At 44.8% G+C, this 15137-nt stretch overlaps 2 protein-coding genes across 2 annotated transcripts; one reads left to right on the top strand and one right to left on the bottom strand.

The window, feature by feature from the left end:
• Positions 1-2113: 2113 nt before the first annotated feature.
• LOC125517963 (non-structural maintenance of chromosomes element 4 homolog A) lies at positions 2114-5879 on the top strand. The gene is made up of 7 exons (XM_048682924.2): positions 2114-2439; positions 2546-2626; positions 3006-3246; positions 3341-3434; positions 4416-4626; positions 4719-4810; positions 5163-5879. The coding sequence occupies exons 1-7, from the start codon at positions 2286-2288 to the stop codon at positions 5670-5672; spliced, it is 1383 nt and encodes a 460-aa protein (XP_048538881.2). The 5' UTR covers positions 2114-2285; the 3' UTR covers positions 5673-5879.
• A 475-nt stretch (positions 5880-6354) lies between these two features.
• Positions 6355-9483, bottom strand: LOC125517964 (zinc finger CCCH domain-containing protein 44). The gene is made up of 3 exons (XM_048682925.2): positions 9228-9483; positions 8480-8540; positions 6355-7431 (listed from the first exon to the last, which is right to left on the bottom strand). Exons 1-3 carry the CDS (start codon positions 9295-9297, stop codon positions 6663-6665), a joined length of 900 nt encoding a protein of 299 aa, XP_048538882.1. The 5' UTR covers positions 9298-9483; the 3' UTR covers positions 6355-6662.
• Between the last annotated feature and the right edge of the window lie 5654 nt (positions 9484-15137).

The raw sequence follows: 15137 nt of genomic DNA, 5'->3' as shown, positions 1-15137 counted from the left end.
TTGGAAGTCTACCTTGAAGACTTACCTGAGTGATTGGGCGAGGACTGTGTGTCCTTAGCTCAAGGGGAATAAGGGGAAGACACGGTCTTCTGAGTTAAATCTCAGCCTCCCTAACCAGACGTACAGTTGTCACATCAACTGGAACTGGTCCAACAAATCCCTTGTCTTCACCAAGCATCTGGTTCTATCATTTCCTTCTCTTTATTTACAGTTGGTCCTTGTGAAGTCATTGCCTGCTTGCATTATCAGTTTGTCTTCATTGTGTGATTGTTTGTTCTGATTGGCTTCATTCTATCTTCCATCCTAATCCATACTGCCTAGCTGTTATTAGTCTTCGTGCTTTCACTTCATTGTATACTTGACTATGGCTTGCCTAGTGTAGTCTACCTTCCGCTACATGTTAATAGGTTTATTTCTATCGTTTGCCTTCGAAACTTCCATGTTTTAAAGACTTATATAAAAATCGCCTATTCACCCCCCTCTAGTCGATAACTAGCACTTTAAACGTTCGAGGGGTTATTTCCTTCACATCAATCTTCTCGTCTACATGTCTTCATGAGTTGTAGCTCTTTCTTCTCTGCAATGCAGATATAGTTCGGTGAAGTTCCTCGAACTTGGCACCAGAGACAACATTCTCTTCAGTTCTGTATGGACTATTTCTCTCTGTATGCACTAGCAAACAAATCAGTCCATATCTGTTTCTGTCAACAATCTCCAGAACACAGGTAGGCAGATATTGCACCAACAGAGTCGAGGCGTGTGCGTTACAAGATCTTAATTACTCGGCGAACAACCATATTTTAGGTAACATTTACAAATTAAGAATGACTCAAACTTCACTGGTGACCAACAAAGATGATGACCCTTTTTTAGGTTAAGACGATGACCATGAGTGGGTGGAGCTACGTGCGGGGCAACAAGTGACACGGCCCACCAAGCTCTAGAGCAATCTCCTCACGTTATAGATGGCCCATGGGTTGTTGAATGATGGCGAGAGCAATTTCTTACAATCTAACCCACTCAACTTTTTGATGTAAGCTCCGCCACCGGTGATCATTAATGCATGGACACATCCTAATCCATACCAACATATGAAAAAGGATACCACCTATTACGTCCACCGTTTAGATGCCAGTAAGGTTGTTGGGCCAATTTGTCGTAACCAAAAAGTGCGTGCATGATTAATTTGTCGTAATCAGTAAGTGCGTGCATGACTACTTTGTCGTAACCAAAAAGTGTTTGCGTGATTTAAATCCTCACTCTCGTGGCAACTGAATGACCGATGGACATGTGAACACCCCCTCATGCCGTGGCTTCTAGCCACTCTACTCAACCGCGAAAAGTATCACGAAGGAACACCGGGGGCTCCATGTGAGGCCAGGGGAGAGAGAGAAACCGACACAGAGGGAGGGAGCCGAGGCGCGTGCGTTACAAAATCTTAATTAGTCGGCGAGCAACCTCATTCTAGGTAGTAGTAACATTTACTACAAATTACCAAAACATTGCTTCAAAGAGCTTCTCACATTTGGTGCACTTTCCCCACAAGTGCAAAATCCATTGTAGTGCCTCACCCCTCCAAATCCGGCGTGCGCCATCAAGGCCTCGAGGCAAGTGCGGCGCAGCCGAACAGCCAGCGATGGCGGGACGAAAATTTGGGCTGTCTCAAAAAGATTTACCGCGAGCGCCGAGCCGCGGCGGTAAAACACGCGACGAAAAGCCCAGAACCCCGGCGCGCGAGCGGGCGGGAACCCCATGCCCGTCCTCTGGAGTCTGGACCAACGAGATCAACCCGTCCCATAGACCATGTCCACGAGCCGCAGTCTCACTGACACCCCGGCCCACGGCGCGCGCGCGCGAGCGTGGCTCACCTGGACCCGGCCCCGCCGCGCGACTCAAATTTTCACCGCACGCGATTCACCCCCCACGCCCGGGATACCCCCTGCCCCGAATCCGGACTGGCCTCCACCCTCGCGCCGAACCAGGCCACGCTACTGACGCGCGGGCCCAGAAGAGCCCAAGCCCCACATGCAGCGGCACGTGTGGCGGTTCGTGGCGTGCGTCCGGCGGCGAGCGTCGCGGCGCTGGTTCGGCTTCAAATACCCAAACCTCTCCTCCTTCTCCGGTTCCTTCCCTGGTACTCACAACGCCACTCCCGAAATCCTCAAAACTCCTTCCACCGCCGCTGCCTCCCTCCGCTCTCGTATTTGGATATTCCCCTCTCGGTTCGAAGCACCAGGGTAGGGTAGGGTTCCTCCGGAGGGGTTAGGTATTTTCCGACCGCGGTGATGGCGGAGGGGGTCGCGGAGGAGGGCCGCCGGGGCGAGGAGCCGGAGCCGGTGACCCCGGCGGCGGCGGCGGCGGCGGCGGAGGGGTCGCAGGGGCTCGAGGACAGGCGTCTGCTGCGGTCGCGGTACCTCGCCGTCAAGAGCCAGATCAACGGTACGGGGGGGCACCCGCGCGCCCGCGACGGCGGTGTTTCTGGGAGTTTCTGGGTGCCGTTTTGGAGTTCGGTTTGGCGTCTAACAATGTGCTGTGTTCCGTGCAGACGAGAAGGACCAAATGGCGAGCGCGGACTCCGTCAAGTTCCAGTCCGTCATCTCGCAGGTGGAGAGCCTGCACCAGCACGGTGAGCCCGGCTCACTCGCCATTTTTTTGAATTTCGCTTCGGTAGTTTGGACGAGGCGTAATGTGTGGTTACGCCAAGTTTCATGCCTTTTTTTATTTTATTTTTAGCCATGTGTGGGGTCTCCTAATAACAAAACCGTGCTGCATATGTGCTGCTCTACTACTCTGTGTTTTGCCACAGTGATAAACATGTTCTTGCCTTAGGAAACACACATTTGACATTTACATTCAGTAAATCGACAACGCAGAAGAAAATAATACTAGTACATAATATTTTCTTGTTTGCCATATGCTCTGTTACTACTCTGGTGCACTTTTGCTGTCGGCCAATGCTATTTACTAAAAAGTAAAAACTGACCAATTGTGCCTTCATGCTGCAGTTCACAATCCCAGGGAGCAGGTAGCTGATGCAGAGGCATTGCTGGACATTGCCAGCAGTTTGGCAGCATCTGTAAGGTCCCAGTCAGCACTAGGAATCACTCCTTCCCATTTAGTTGCTGCACTCCTCAACAAGTTTGGGACGCAAGGGGATGCCGATGGTGAGGGCGCCTCGTTGAGATGGTCTGCTGTTGGGCTTGCTGCGTCTCATGTCTTCATGGCTGTGCCTGGATGCTGCACCATGTAAGGCATCTGATCATTTATCTCATATTTTTTCCATTGATGTCTGCCTTACAAATTTCAACTGACTAACTATGTATGGCTACTATTCTGACAGGTTTGGTCCCATGACGACAGAAGTGAAGCCACGGAGAACACATACCATTAGAAAGAGGACTGCAAGGCCGAGTAGAAATGATCGCCCTGAACAGGTGTGTGTATCATCTAGATGCTTTAATAATAAACAGAGTCATATATGTTTTCTTTTTTGTGCTTGAAACATGAAGATACACTCTATAGCAGTTGATATTGACTAAATTGCTACACTTAGTCATATTTATTTGGTGATTGCTGCCAATTTACTGCAGAAGCATGCTCTTTGATTATGTAAGGTGGGGTTTACTATTGTAAACTCCAATATATCCACATTGATGTATAAGTGAATTGCATAATTGAGCGTTATTTGTGCATGTTTCCTTAAACTAATTTGTTTTGATCTCCTTTCCATTGCCATATGCAATTTTAGTGTAATTGCTACTGTTTTCCATTTTGTGAAGCAAGTGGCAGGTTCATACTTCATTGGCTAATCATTCCCTAGTTAATCTTACTGTAAATATATAAATGTTACATAGCCTAGCAGTCAGTGTGGTTACTGAACTACTACAAACCTTTTACATTGCACTCATTGATCTTGTGATAGAGGTGGTGGTTGCATCTTAATGTCACAGAAGCATTCTGCTATATTTCATCACACAATGAGCCTTTTTTTAGCATGTTACCATCAGTAGTAATTGCCTTCAAGTATCAAAATCGTTTAGCTCATTTATTTTGTAAAATCTATGTTTGGCCATCTTCATTTTGTATTCTGTTATACCAAGACTAGTTGTCACAAGCAGTTTGCCTCTGGTCACATGAATAGTTTCTTTGTTCTGCTATAGCTGTATCACTGTATGTAAATGCAAGTAGTCTATATTTAGATCATCTAATTGAATCCGCTTGCTGGTCTAATTATCAAATTCATTTAGCTCATAATTCATAAATGGATGTTTGGCAATATCAGTTTGTATTTAATTTTGTATTCTGTTATCCCAATATCAGTTTGTGACTGTCATTTTGTATTTTGTTATCCCATGATCAGTTTTGGCAAGATCAACTTCTAATAACATGTTGATCTAATCTGCCGTATTATGCAGCTTGCTGATCCAGAGACAACGACTGATACAGACAGGAACATGGCTGCTCTGTTTAATGTTCTGAGGAAGAAGAAAAAAGCAAGACTTGAAAACCTTGTTTTGAACAGAATGTCCTTTGCCCAAACGGTGGAGAACATATTTGCCTTGTCATTCCTAGTTAAAGACGGCAGAGTGGAAATGAATGTGAATGACGACGGCCATCATATCCTCTGTAAGGGCTTTGTTGCTTTATTGCTCTTTTTGTTGGTGTCGCATCATGTATATCCTGTTGTGTATCTGATATTATCTTATCAACTGGAACAGCTCCAAGAAATGCACCTGCTGCTGGTGCAATTGCCTCAGGAGAAGTGAAATACAACCATTTTGTCTTCAGATACGATTTTAAAGACTGGCAGGTACTATCCACATCATTGATTGCCATTTTCACAATCAAGTGTTGAGCATGTACCGTTCATAGTCTTTTTGGGAGGTTGTGCAAGATAATGCAGTTTTCACCATTATCACAAGTTATAAATTCATTATTACAAGTCTTACCTACAGTTTGTCAAACACACAAGACAAGTACTGTAAACCAAACGTATGACAACATGTTGTCAATTAAATGCTAATCATTTTTCATGGATTATCACACAAACCAAACGTATTCTTCTGTACTTGGGTGAATGCTGGGAAGATCAATTTACATGGCTAATCCATGTACTTGCCACTCACTCCAATCTAATTAATCTGTTTTACATTTGCTCCTAGCTCATGAAAGGGATAGTCGCGGAGGGGGAAGAACTGATGGTGCACAGGCCGCCTTCTCTCAGCACGTCTGGAGGAAATACCCAGGCGGAGATGCCTACTCGCAGCATGCCTGGAGGAAATAACCAGGGGAAGGTGCCGGCACACGGCACGCCTGGAGGCAACGAGGATCCCGCGACGCCTGTGCATGGCACATCCGGAGGAAACAGCGAGCCTGAGATGCCTGCGCACACAACTTCAATCAGGAAGCACTGCAGGAACCGGGGCCTGGTCACACAAGCGCGGCAAGACGAGACGACAGCCGTGGAGGATAAGCGGCAGACGGATGCGCAAGATGAGGTGATGCGCACGGTGGTCAAGCGGGAGGACATGGAGATGGCCAAGGACAGGCAGGAGGTGGTCCAGACGTACAAGCGCAAGCGGTCTGATCGCCATCCACCCGCCGGCGGCCACCGCGCGCATGCGTCTTGGGGTTCCTTTGGTGTCGGTAAAGAGTTTACCCGGCTGACCTAGCTCTAGCTCTAGCTTTATCCGACTGACCTAGCTTTAGCTTTTGAGAGGACTTTTGTAGGGGTGGGCAAGTCCAGATCTATGATTTGGATGCTGTGTAAGTGTAAAGTAGTCCGAGTTAGAGAAATGTTGATCAGTGTTATGAGTTTGCAGTGTTGGTTTACTGCTGGATTTTTAAGCAGTTATCTTGAGCTACCTGGCTCGTTATTATACAGCTGTTATGCTTTCAGCTGCTTGATTAGATACCCTGAACATACCAAGGGTGTTCCATCTCAAACTGACCAAGAACATCCAGCGAAAAATATACTTGTACTAAGAGCAAGCGGCAATTATCACTCGTCTGGACAAAGGGAAACAATTTACGCCATTCAGCAACTTACTCTCTGGCGGCACCACCACGTTTGGGTGAGGCAAACCGTTAGGGTTATCGATTCTTTTGATTCATCATTAAGTCTTAACGAGATTGGATGGTGACTGGACGCTGTGGCTAGATGATGCTCCGGATCAACAATCTTATTGTATCCAAACCGAATGCAATAGTAGTTCATTGTCAAAAATTAAAGGGAAAAAAAGAGGTGAAAGATAATAAAATTTTGGCTTATAATCTAAATACCAAGGATGTTCGGTCCCAGACTGACCAAGAACATCACACGAAAGATACTGGCTTTGATTCTATAACTCTCCAGAAATAGAATCGCTAAATTTGCCATATTAAAATGCCTTAGAAACAGTACAAAAATTGGATGCAGAGCAGAGAGAAAAAAAAGACGGCAATACACTAAGCCTATAATAAACCTCAAAAGCAAATCCATTCTCGGACATCTATCAGTTACAGCGAGCTGATCAAAACCAAGCCATGACAGTATCTCCCAATCAATCAACAACAGGCTTATGCAACTCAACATGACCATGGGTGAGTGGCCTCGGATTTGGAGCTCAGGCTTTGCTAGTCACTATTAATCATGAAAAGCCATGAAAAAAGAAAAGCATCCCTCAAGCCGCAGCCGACTTGCGCAGTTCACTCTCACCATGAGCGAAGTGGCATCTGTCTCCAAATGTGCAAGAGCCTTTGTTGAAGTTGTCACACAGCTTGGTCTTGAAGTTGCTTCCCCCACCACCACCTGCAGGCCCCCTCCCCGGGTTCTTTGCTTGAGGAGGGGCGTTGCCGCCAATGCGGAGAATCAGCTCTTTCACCATTGCACTCGCATGGTTGACCTGATCGAACGATCCCTCGAGCTCAATGTTTTTATGGTTGGGGTCTGCCTCATTATCCCGGATGGCTAGCTTGGCCCCAGTCATTCGGGATATGTGCTTCGTGTTGACTCCACCTTTCCCAATAATGGCGCCAGCAAGGGATGCATCAACACTGATCTTGGCTGTGGCCGATGCGCCAAAGGTTGAGGGAGGAACCATGTCTGGGCCAGGCATCGGTGAGGGCTGGAAGTGACCGTTGGGTCTTGGTCCCATTGGAGGTGCCATCGAGTTGTTCAACAGCATGGGCTTTCCGAGCTCCCTCTCTCCATGAGCAAAATGACACTTGTTCCCCCATTTACAGCCTTCTGCTGTGTTGAACTTGTTACACAAGCGAGTCTTCAAGCTGGGTGTAGGTGGCCCATCAGGAACACCAGGTCCCATGGGCATTCTTCCTTGAGGAGCTGAAACAGCTGGACCACCCAAGTTGGTCATCTTTGAAACAGCCTGGTGACCTCCAGGGAAGTTATGGAGAAAATGGCAACTTGAACCAAAGGGACAACCAGCAGTGCTGCACACAGAGAGTATCACATAAGCAAGCGAACTTACACAACAATCTAAACTGTAACACGACCGATGATTTATAATGCAGCCAATACTGATGAAAAAAGATCATGATCTATTTAGTTGAACAAGATGACAGTATTATTATATTAACTAATGAGAGGCATCTGGTGAATGAAAAGAACCAAACATTATCAGTACTATGGGGACACTTAGATTCTACTTTTGATGTGTAGTGTACAGACGACACTTAGATTCTACTTCTGATGTGTAGTGTACAGACGACACTTAGATCCTATGTTTGATGTGTACACACAGTATCACTACTATGTGGACAACCACAGATGCTTCATCATATATCTACTACAGTCAATTTTTATGTCATAAATATATAGAATATCAAAATAGCAGAGTACATTTTAGAGTAATGTTGTAGTTTCTCAATAAGAAGTGTTTTCAATTTTATCTTCCAATATTGTTGTGAGCTATTCTACTTCCATGATACCTGATTACCTCTACATAATGAAGACACTTTGTAACTTATAACAAAACCAAAGATAGCTTAACATCATAAACTGGAAATTATAAATATATAAAATAAAAATATCTTTGCAAGTAGGTATGGCATTGGTACTAGATAGTCAAAACATCCATGAGTGATACTGGATTATCAACGATCTAGATGAACACTCAATTGCTCCCCATTAACATGTTCGATCTTCTTATCTTGGTTTCTGCAGGTGAATCTGTGCCATTGTGTTACTGACTGATTTTCCATCTGAAAGCAAGTTACATATCCTTATAATTCTTGTTGCATTCTTCCAATTTTCACAACGATATACACACCGGCTGTACTAATTTTTACTCCACTGGATATTCATTCTTAAGCTTGAGTTAGATGAGGAACCTGTAGTAGAACCTTGCTTGACCCATTCGTTAGCATCAATAACAATTTTTAGCAAGATAGCAGAATTTTAATGAAAAATAACAGCAAATTGCATAATAATAATAATAGATGTTACCAGGTGGGAGTGGATTTTAGGTTGGATTATAACCTGAAAAATTTGGTGCATGGCTTCGATTTGCTTCCTACACCCGTTTGAACCGACTCCGATTCTGCTACACCAAATTTATTACTTCCACCAGTTAATACCGTGTTGATTTTACTAAAATCTTGGCACTTGTAAGAAAACATATACTAATAATTTAATAATTTAATACTAGCACAGAGATATTGTAATAAAAACTAAATGCTGGAATTAACTCCAGTACCCCAAGCAGAGCTATGCCAACGATTTAAATTAGGACTATCCGTATATTTCTGCTTTGGGCACCGGATGCCAACGTCAGCGTGGCTTGTAATTAACACAACAGAACATTTAAGAAAGGATCCTCTCTACCAGAATAGGACTAGCCTAGATCCTGCTAATAATTTGCCCCAACCCCCTCCCCCGGGAAAAAAGCAAGCGAATCACATCTTCAGATCTTTGGAAGAAAAAAAAACAAAACAAATCCCCGCAAGAACCTACACGGCAGCAAGCCATGAAACCCGTTCAATACAGACCGCAGAAAATTTCAGGCTCGCTACAAGCTCCTAGCAGCCCCCGATATCCCCGTCCCATCCATCAACCAAAACCCGGCTTCTCGCCACCCACGCAACGAAGCGAACCAGCGCCTCCCAGATCCGGCAAAGGGACGGGAACGAAAACCCTAAGGAGCCCCATCCAGCCAGAGCAGGGGCAACGAAACCAGAAACCAGGAGGGGGGGGGGGGGGGGGGGGGGGCGAGAACGAGGCTGCTCACCTCTGGCGCGCTTGACGGCGGCGCCGCCGTTGGTGCCCTCCGGCACGGCCCTCTTGCGGCCCGCGTCCATGGCGAGCTCGGGGGGAGGGCGACGCGGGGTCGACGTCGGCGGCGGCGGCGGCGCGTGGAACCCTAGGCTAGGGTTTCTCTCTGGCGGGGGCGGCGTCGGTAGAGAGAGAGAGGAGGAGGAGGCAGCACGGGGCCTCACAACCGGAGAAGATGGGGTGTCGCGCTGGGGCAAAGGTTTAGTTTGGCACGTGGCGTTTTTAACGGTGCGCTCTGGTAAGGAGGGATCCAGGAGTTTGGGCAGGATTCTGGCTGGAGACCGGAGCTGGAGCCAGTTTTTGTCTCGTTTCTTTCCTATCTCGGAGCACCGTAAAATTTGCTAACCATTGGATCCACGATCCAACGCTGCAGGTGCGCTCGTGTCAAGGGAGCTCGAGCCAGCTTTTGTCTCATTCCTTAGCCTCCCGTATAACTTCAATCTTAATAATATTTTTGAAAACTACTACTTCTCTATAAACTACCCTCTCCGTCTCATAATATAAGATATTTTTTAACACCGCATTAGTGTCAAAAAGCATCTTACAATATGAGACATAGGGAGTAATATAAGAAGACAGTTAAACTCTAGAGATAGTTATTATTAGAACAGTGATACGTGTTGGTCGGATGATAATCTAAAGAGATCCATCGTCTCGACAATTGTTTGATGGAGTCACGATAAGTCATCTTATCTCTCCCATGTGAGTGTCGGCCTTTGCAACAAGCCAAGTGTTGCACTCGATCCTCTGCAGCAGGAGCATTGTTGCAATCTCGTATGAACCATTCCCCCCTTTGAAACAATACTTATGTTACAGAAATCGCACTGTGACCACTGTTGCAATATCGCAGATGTTTTAAACACACAACCCCGCTGCAAACCATTGCAACAACACAAATGTTTCAGAAACATAACCCTAGTTGCAAAGCATTGCACTGGATGTATTTGTCGGTGTGAACCTTGTATGTGCACAAGCCCTCCGCCCCTATTCTACAACAGCACCTGTGTAAAAAAATGACGGATCACCATCGTGCGTGCTTGAGCAAACCATGTCGGTAGTCTTGATTGGATCAGATGAATTACCGGTCGGACGCTGGTGTGCATACCTTGGAGAGGAGGACGCTGGTGGCGGCGCGCTTGTCGTCCCAGCGGACGGTGTAGCTATCTTGCTCCCGCCGAGGGTGTGCTCGTTGGAGGTGATGTACGACATGTATACCCCTGCGAAGACAACGATGCAAGGTGTAGACATGCGATGAGAAGAAATTGAAGGGGATTCCTAGGGAAGAAGAAGAATCAATGGACGGGAAATGTGTGGGCAGCCGTATTTGTTGGGATAAGGTTGGGTGTGATAGCGGTGGGTAAACCTGTTCAAACCCTAGGCCAGGTTGGGTTTCGGCCCAGGCTTTGTAAAGCCCTAAGCAAAAATCCTAAGCGGGCCCGACCCGAAGCACATGAACAGTGCCATTTTTCAATTCAAATAATTATATTCTAGATATTAAAAAAATATAATATACTTATATTTCAAATAAAATATACATTTGTTGCCATTTCGGGCCTTTTTTGGCTTTCATGTCGGGCTTCGGGCAGGAAAATGGAGCACGGGCCCAACCCGGATGCCGGGCCTTCGGGCTCGGGTCTCCGGGCTAGGTTGCCCATGCACAGGTCTAGCGGTGGGTGGGCCCTCACATGGGCACGCGTCGCGCAACAGAGGCAGCGGATGAAACCCAATTATCAGTCAAGTGAGAAGAAACATTTCCCTCATTCTTAAGCCTCTTCGATCTACAAGAATTTTGTACGATTTTTTAGCCTTTTGGTTTGTAGGAATATAACAATCCTAATTCCTGTGTAAGATATGAATCAATCTTTTGTATTCATAGAAAAAATACTCCTTTTAGTGATCTAAACACTCTTATATTTCTTTATAGAGGAGTATTAGCCTAGGCTCGATGAAAAATACATCTTATCATGTGAATCAAGGGAAAGTAGCGGCTGCACGCCTGCACCCACCTTCATTGTGGAAATGATCATCAACAAATGTTATGGGGCTTGCAAAGTTTTGTGGTCAAATAACATTTGAGGAGCTCTCTACAAAAAAGACAAAATTACAAAATCTGCTCAAATAGTGCACTTACATTTTGACTAATTTTCAGTGAATTTGTCTTTTTTATAGAGAGCTCCTCGAATGTTATTTGACCACCAAATTTTGCAAGCCTCTCTAACATTTGTTAATGATCATTTCCATAATTTTTCTGATTTTTAAAAAGTGGTTTGATATGTTTTCTTGCGTGGGCGCACCGTGGGTGCACCGAGAGTGGGTGTAGAAGAACCACTCTCATGAATCCAATGACACCTCCCGATCACACAAATTTTGACGGGAGGAAACTTCAGCCACATATCGCTACCAGGCGACCGCGCTGTCGCGGCTATGGGCCCCGACTACCCTCCTCGGGATCCACAGGGAACGGAGAAACCGTCGTTCGCCCCGCCCGCCACCAACAAGGTAAGCTTTGTTGCCCGGCGAAGCCGACATCATGGCACCTCCTCTCGAGGTACCGATGCTACCTCTTGAGCATTGCGTTGGATTTCCCCGAAGAGGAAGGGATGATGCAGCAAAGTAGCGTAAGTATTTCCCTCAGTTTTTGAGAACCAAGGTATCAATCCAGTAGGAGGCTACGCCCGAGTCCCTCGTACCTACACAAACACAATAGCTCAACGCAACCAACGCGCTTAGGGGTTGTCAATCCCTTCACGGTCACTTACGAAAGTGAGATCTGATAGAGATGATAAATAATATTTTTGGTATTTTTGGTATAAAGATGCAAAGTAAATAAAGTAAAAGCAAAGTAAAAGCAAAGCAATAATAAAGTGATGAAGATTGATATGATGAGAAAGAGACCCGGGGGCCATAGGTTTCACTAGTGGCTTCTCTCAAGAGCATAAGTATTCTACGGTGGGTGAACAAATTACTGTTGAGCAATTGACAGAATTGAGCATAGTTATGAGAATATCTAGGTATGATCATGTATATAGGCATCACGTCCGAGACAAGTAGACCGAAATGATTCTGCATCTACTACTATTACTCCACTCATCGACCGCTATCCAGCATGCATCTAGAGTATTAAGTTAAAAAGAGAGTAACACCTTAAGCAAGATGACATGATGTAGAGGGATAGTTTCATGCAATATGACAAAAACCCCATCTTGTTATCCTCGATGGCAACAATACAATATGTGCCTTGTTGCCCCTTCTGTCACTGGGAAAGGACACCGCAAGATTGAACCCAAAGCTAAGCACTTCTCCCATGGCAAGAACAACCAATCTAGTAGGCCAAACCAAACTGATAATTCGAAGAGACTTGCAAAGATAACCAATCATACATAAAAGAATTCAGAGAAGATTCAAATATTATTCATAGATAGACTTGATCATAAACCCAAAATTCATCGGTCTCAACAAACACACCGCAAAAAGAAGATTACATCGAATAGATCTCCACAAGAGAGGGGGAGAACATTGTATTGAGATCCAAAAAGAGAGAAGAAGCCATCTAGCTACTAGCTATGGACCCGTAGGTCTGAAGTAAACTACTCACACTTCATTGGAGGGGCTTGGATGATGATGTAGAAGCCCTCCGTGATCGATGCCCCCTCCGACGGAGCTCCGGAACAGGCCCCAAGATGGGATCTCGTGGATACAGAAAGTTGCGGCGGTGGAATTAGGTTTTTGGCTCCGTCCCCGATCGTTTGGGGGTACGTGGATATATATAGGAGAAAGAAGTACGTCGATGGAGCTTCGAGCGGCCCACGAGGCAGGGGGGCGCGCCCTAGGGGGAGGGGCGCCCCCTACCCTCGTGGCTTCCTTGACGGAGGGTCCAAGTCTCCTGGATCTTATCTGATGAGAAAATCACGTTTCCGAAGGTTTCATTCCGTTTGGACTCCGGTTGATATTCCTTTTCTTCGAAACCCTAAAACAAGCAAAAAAACAGTAATTCTGGGTTGGGCCTCCGGTTAATAGGTTAGTCCCAAAAATAATATAAAAGTGGAAAATAAAGCCCAATAATGTCTAAAATAGTAGATAATATAGCATGGAGCAATCAAAAATTATAGATACGTTGGAGGCATATCAAGCATCCCCAAGCTTAATTCCTGCTCGTCCTCGAGTAGGTAAATGATAAAAACAGAATTTTTGATGCGGAGTGCTACTTGGCATAATTTTAATGTAATTATTCTTAATTGTGGTATGAATATTCAGATCCAAAAGATTCAAGACAAAAGTTCATATTGACATAAAAATGATAATGCTTCAAGCATACTAACTAAGCAATTATGTCTTCTCAAAATAACATGGCCAAAGAAAGTTCATCCCTACAAAATCATATAGTTTAGTCATGTTTCATTTTCGTCACACAAGAATGCTATCATCATGCACAACCCCGATGACAAGCCAAGCAATTGTTTCATACTTTAGTAATCTCAAACCTATAAACTTTCACGCAATATATGAGCACGAGCCATGGACATAGCACTATGGGTGGAATAGAATATAATGAGGGGGTTATGTGGAGAAGACAAAAAAGGAGAAAGTCTCACATCAACGAGGCTAATCAATGGGCTATGGAGATGCCCACCGATTGATGTTAATGCAAGGAGTAGGGATTGCCATGCAACGGATGCACTAGAGCTATAAATGTATGAAAGCTCAACAAAAGAAACTAGTGGGTGTGCATCCAACTTGCTTGCTCGTGAAGACCTAGGGCACTTGAGGAGGCCCATTGTTGGAATATACAAGCCAAGTTCTATAATGAAAAATTCCCACTAGTATATGAAAGTGATAACATGAGAGACTCTCTTCTATGAAGATCATGGTGCTACTTTGAAGCACAAGTGTGGTAAAAGGATAGTAACATTGTCCCTTCTCTCTTTTTCTCTCATTTTTTTGGGCCTTCTTTTTTTATGGCCTTTCTCTTTTTTTGGGCCTTCTCTTTTTTTATGGCCTTTCTTTTTTTTTCTTTTTTTATTACTCACTTGGGACAGTGCTCTAATAATGATGATCATCACACTTCTATTTATTTACAACTCAATGATTACAACTCGATACTAGAACAAAGATGACTCTATATGAATGCCTCCGGTGGTGTACCGGGATATGCAATGAACCAAGAGTGACATGTATGAAAGAATTATGAACGGTGGCCTTGCCACAAATACTATGTCAACTACATGATCATGCTAAGCAATATGACAATGATGAATGTGTCATGATGAACGGAATGATGGAAAGTTGCATGGCAATATATCTCGGAATGGCTATGGAAATGCCATAATAGGTAGGTATGGTGGCTGTTTTGAGGAAGATATAAGGAGGTTTATGTGTGAAAGAGCGTATCATATCATGGGGTTTGGATGCACCGGCGAAGTTTACGCCAACTCTCAATGTGAGAAAGGGCAATGCACGGTACCGAAGAGGCTAGCAAGGATGGAAGGGTGAGAGTAAGTATAATCCATGGACTTAACATTAGTCATAAATAACTCACATACTTATTGCAAAATTCTACAAGTCATCAAAAACCTCGGCACTACGCGCATGCTCCTAGGGGGATAGATTGGTAGGAAAATATCATCGCTCGTCCCCGACCGCCACTCATAAGGAAGACAATCAAATAACACCTCATGTTTCAAATTTGTTGCATAACGTTTACCATACGTGCATGCTACGGGACTTGCAAACCTCAACACAAGTATTTCTCAATTTCACAACTACTCAACTAGCATGACTTTGATATTATTACCTCCATATCTCAAAACAATCATCAAGCATCAAACTTTTCTTAGTATTCAACACACTCATAAGAAAGTTTTATTAT

The sequence above is a fragment of the Triticum urartu genome, chromosome 7A (genome assembly GCF_056163025.1).
Source record: "Triticum urartu cultivar PI428250 chromosome 7A, HENAU_Tu73, whole genome shotgun sequence".
NCBI classification, from domain to species: Eukaryota; Viridiplantae; Streptophyta; class Magnoliopsida; order Poales; family Poaceae; genus Triticum; species Triticum urartu.
This window is presented reverse-complemented; position numbering and strand designations above follow the sequence as displayed.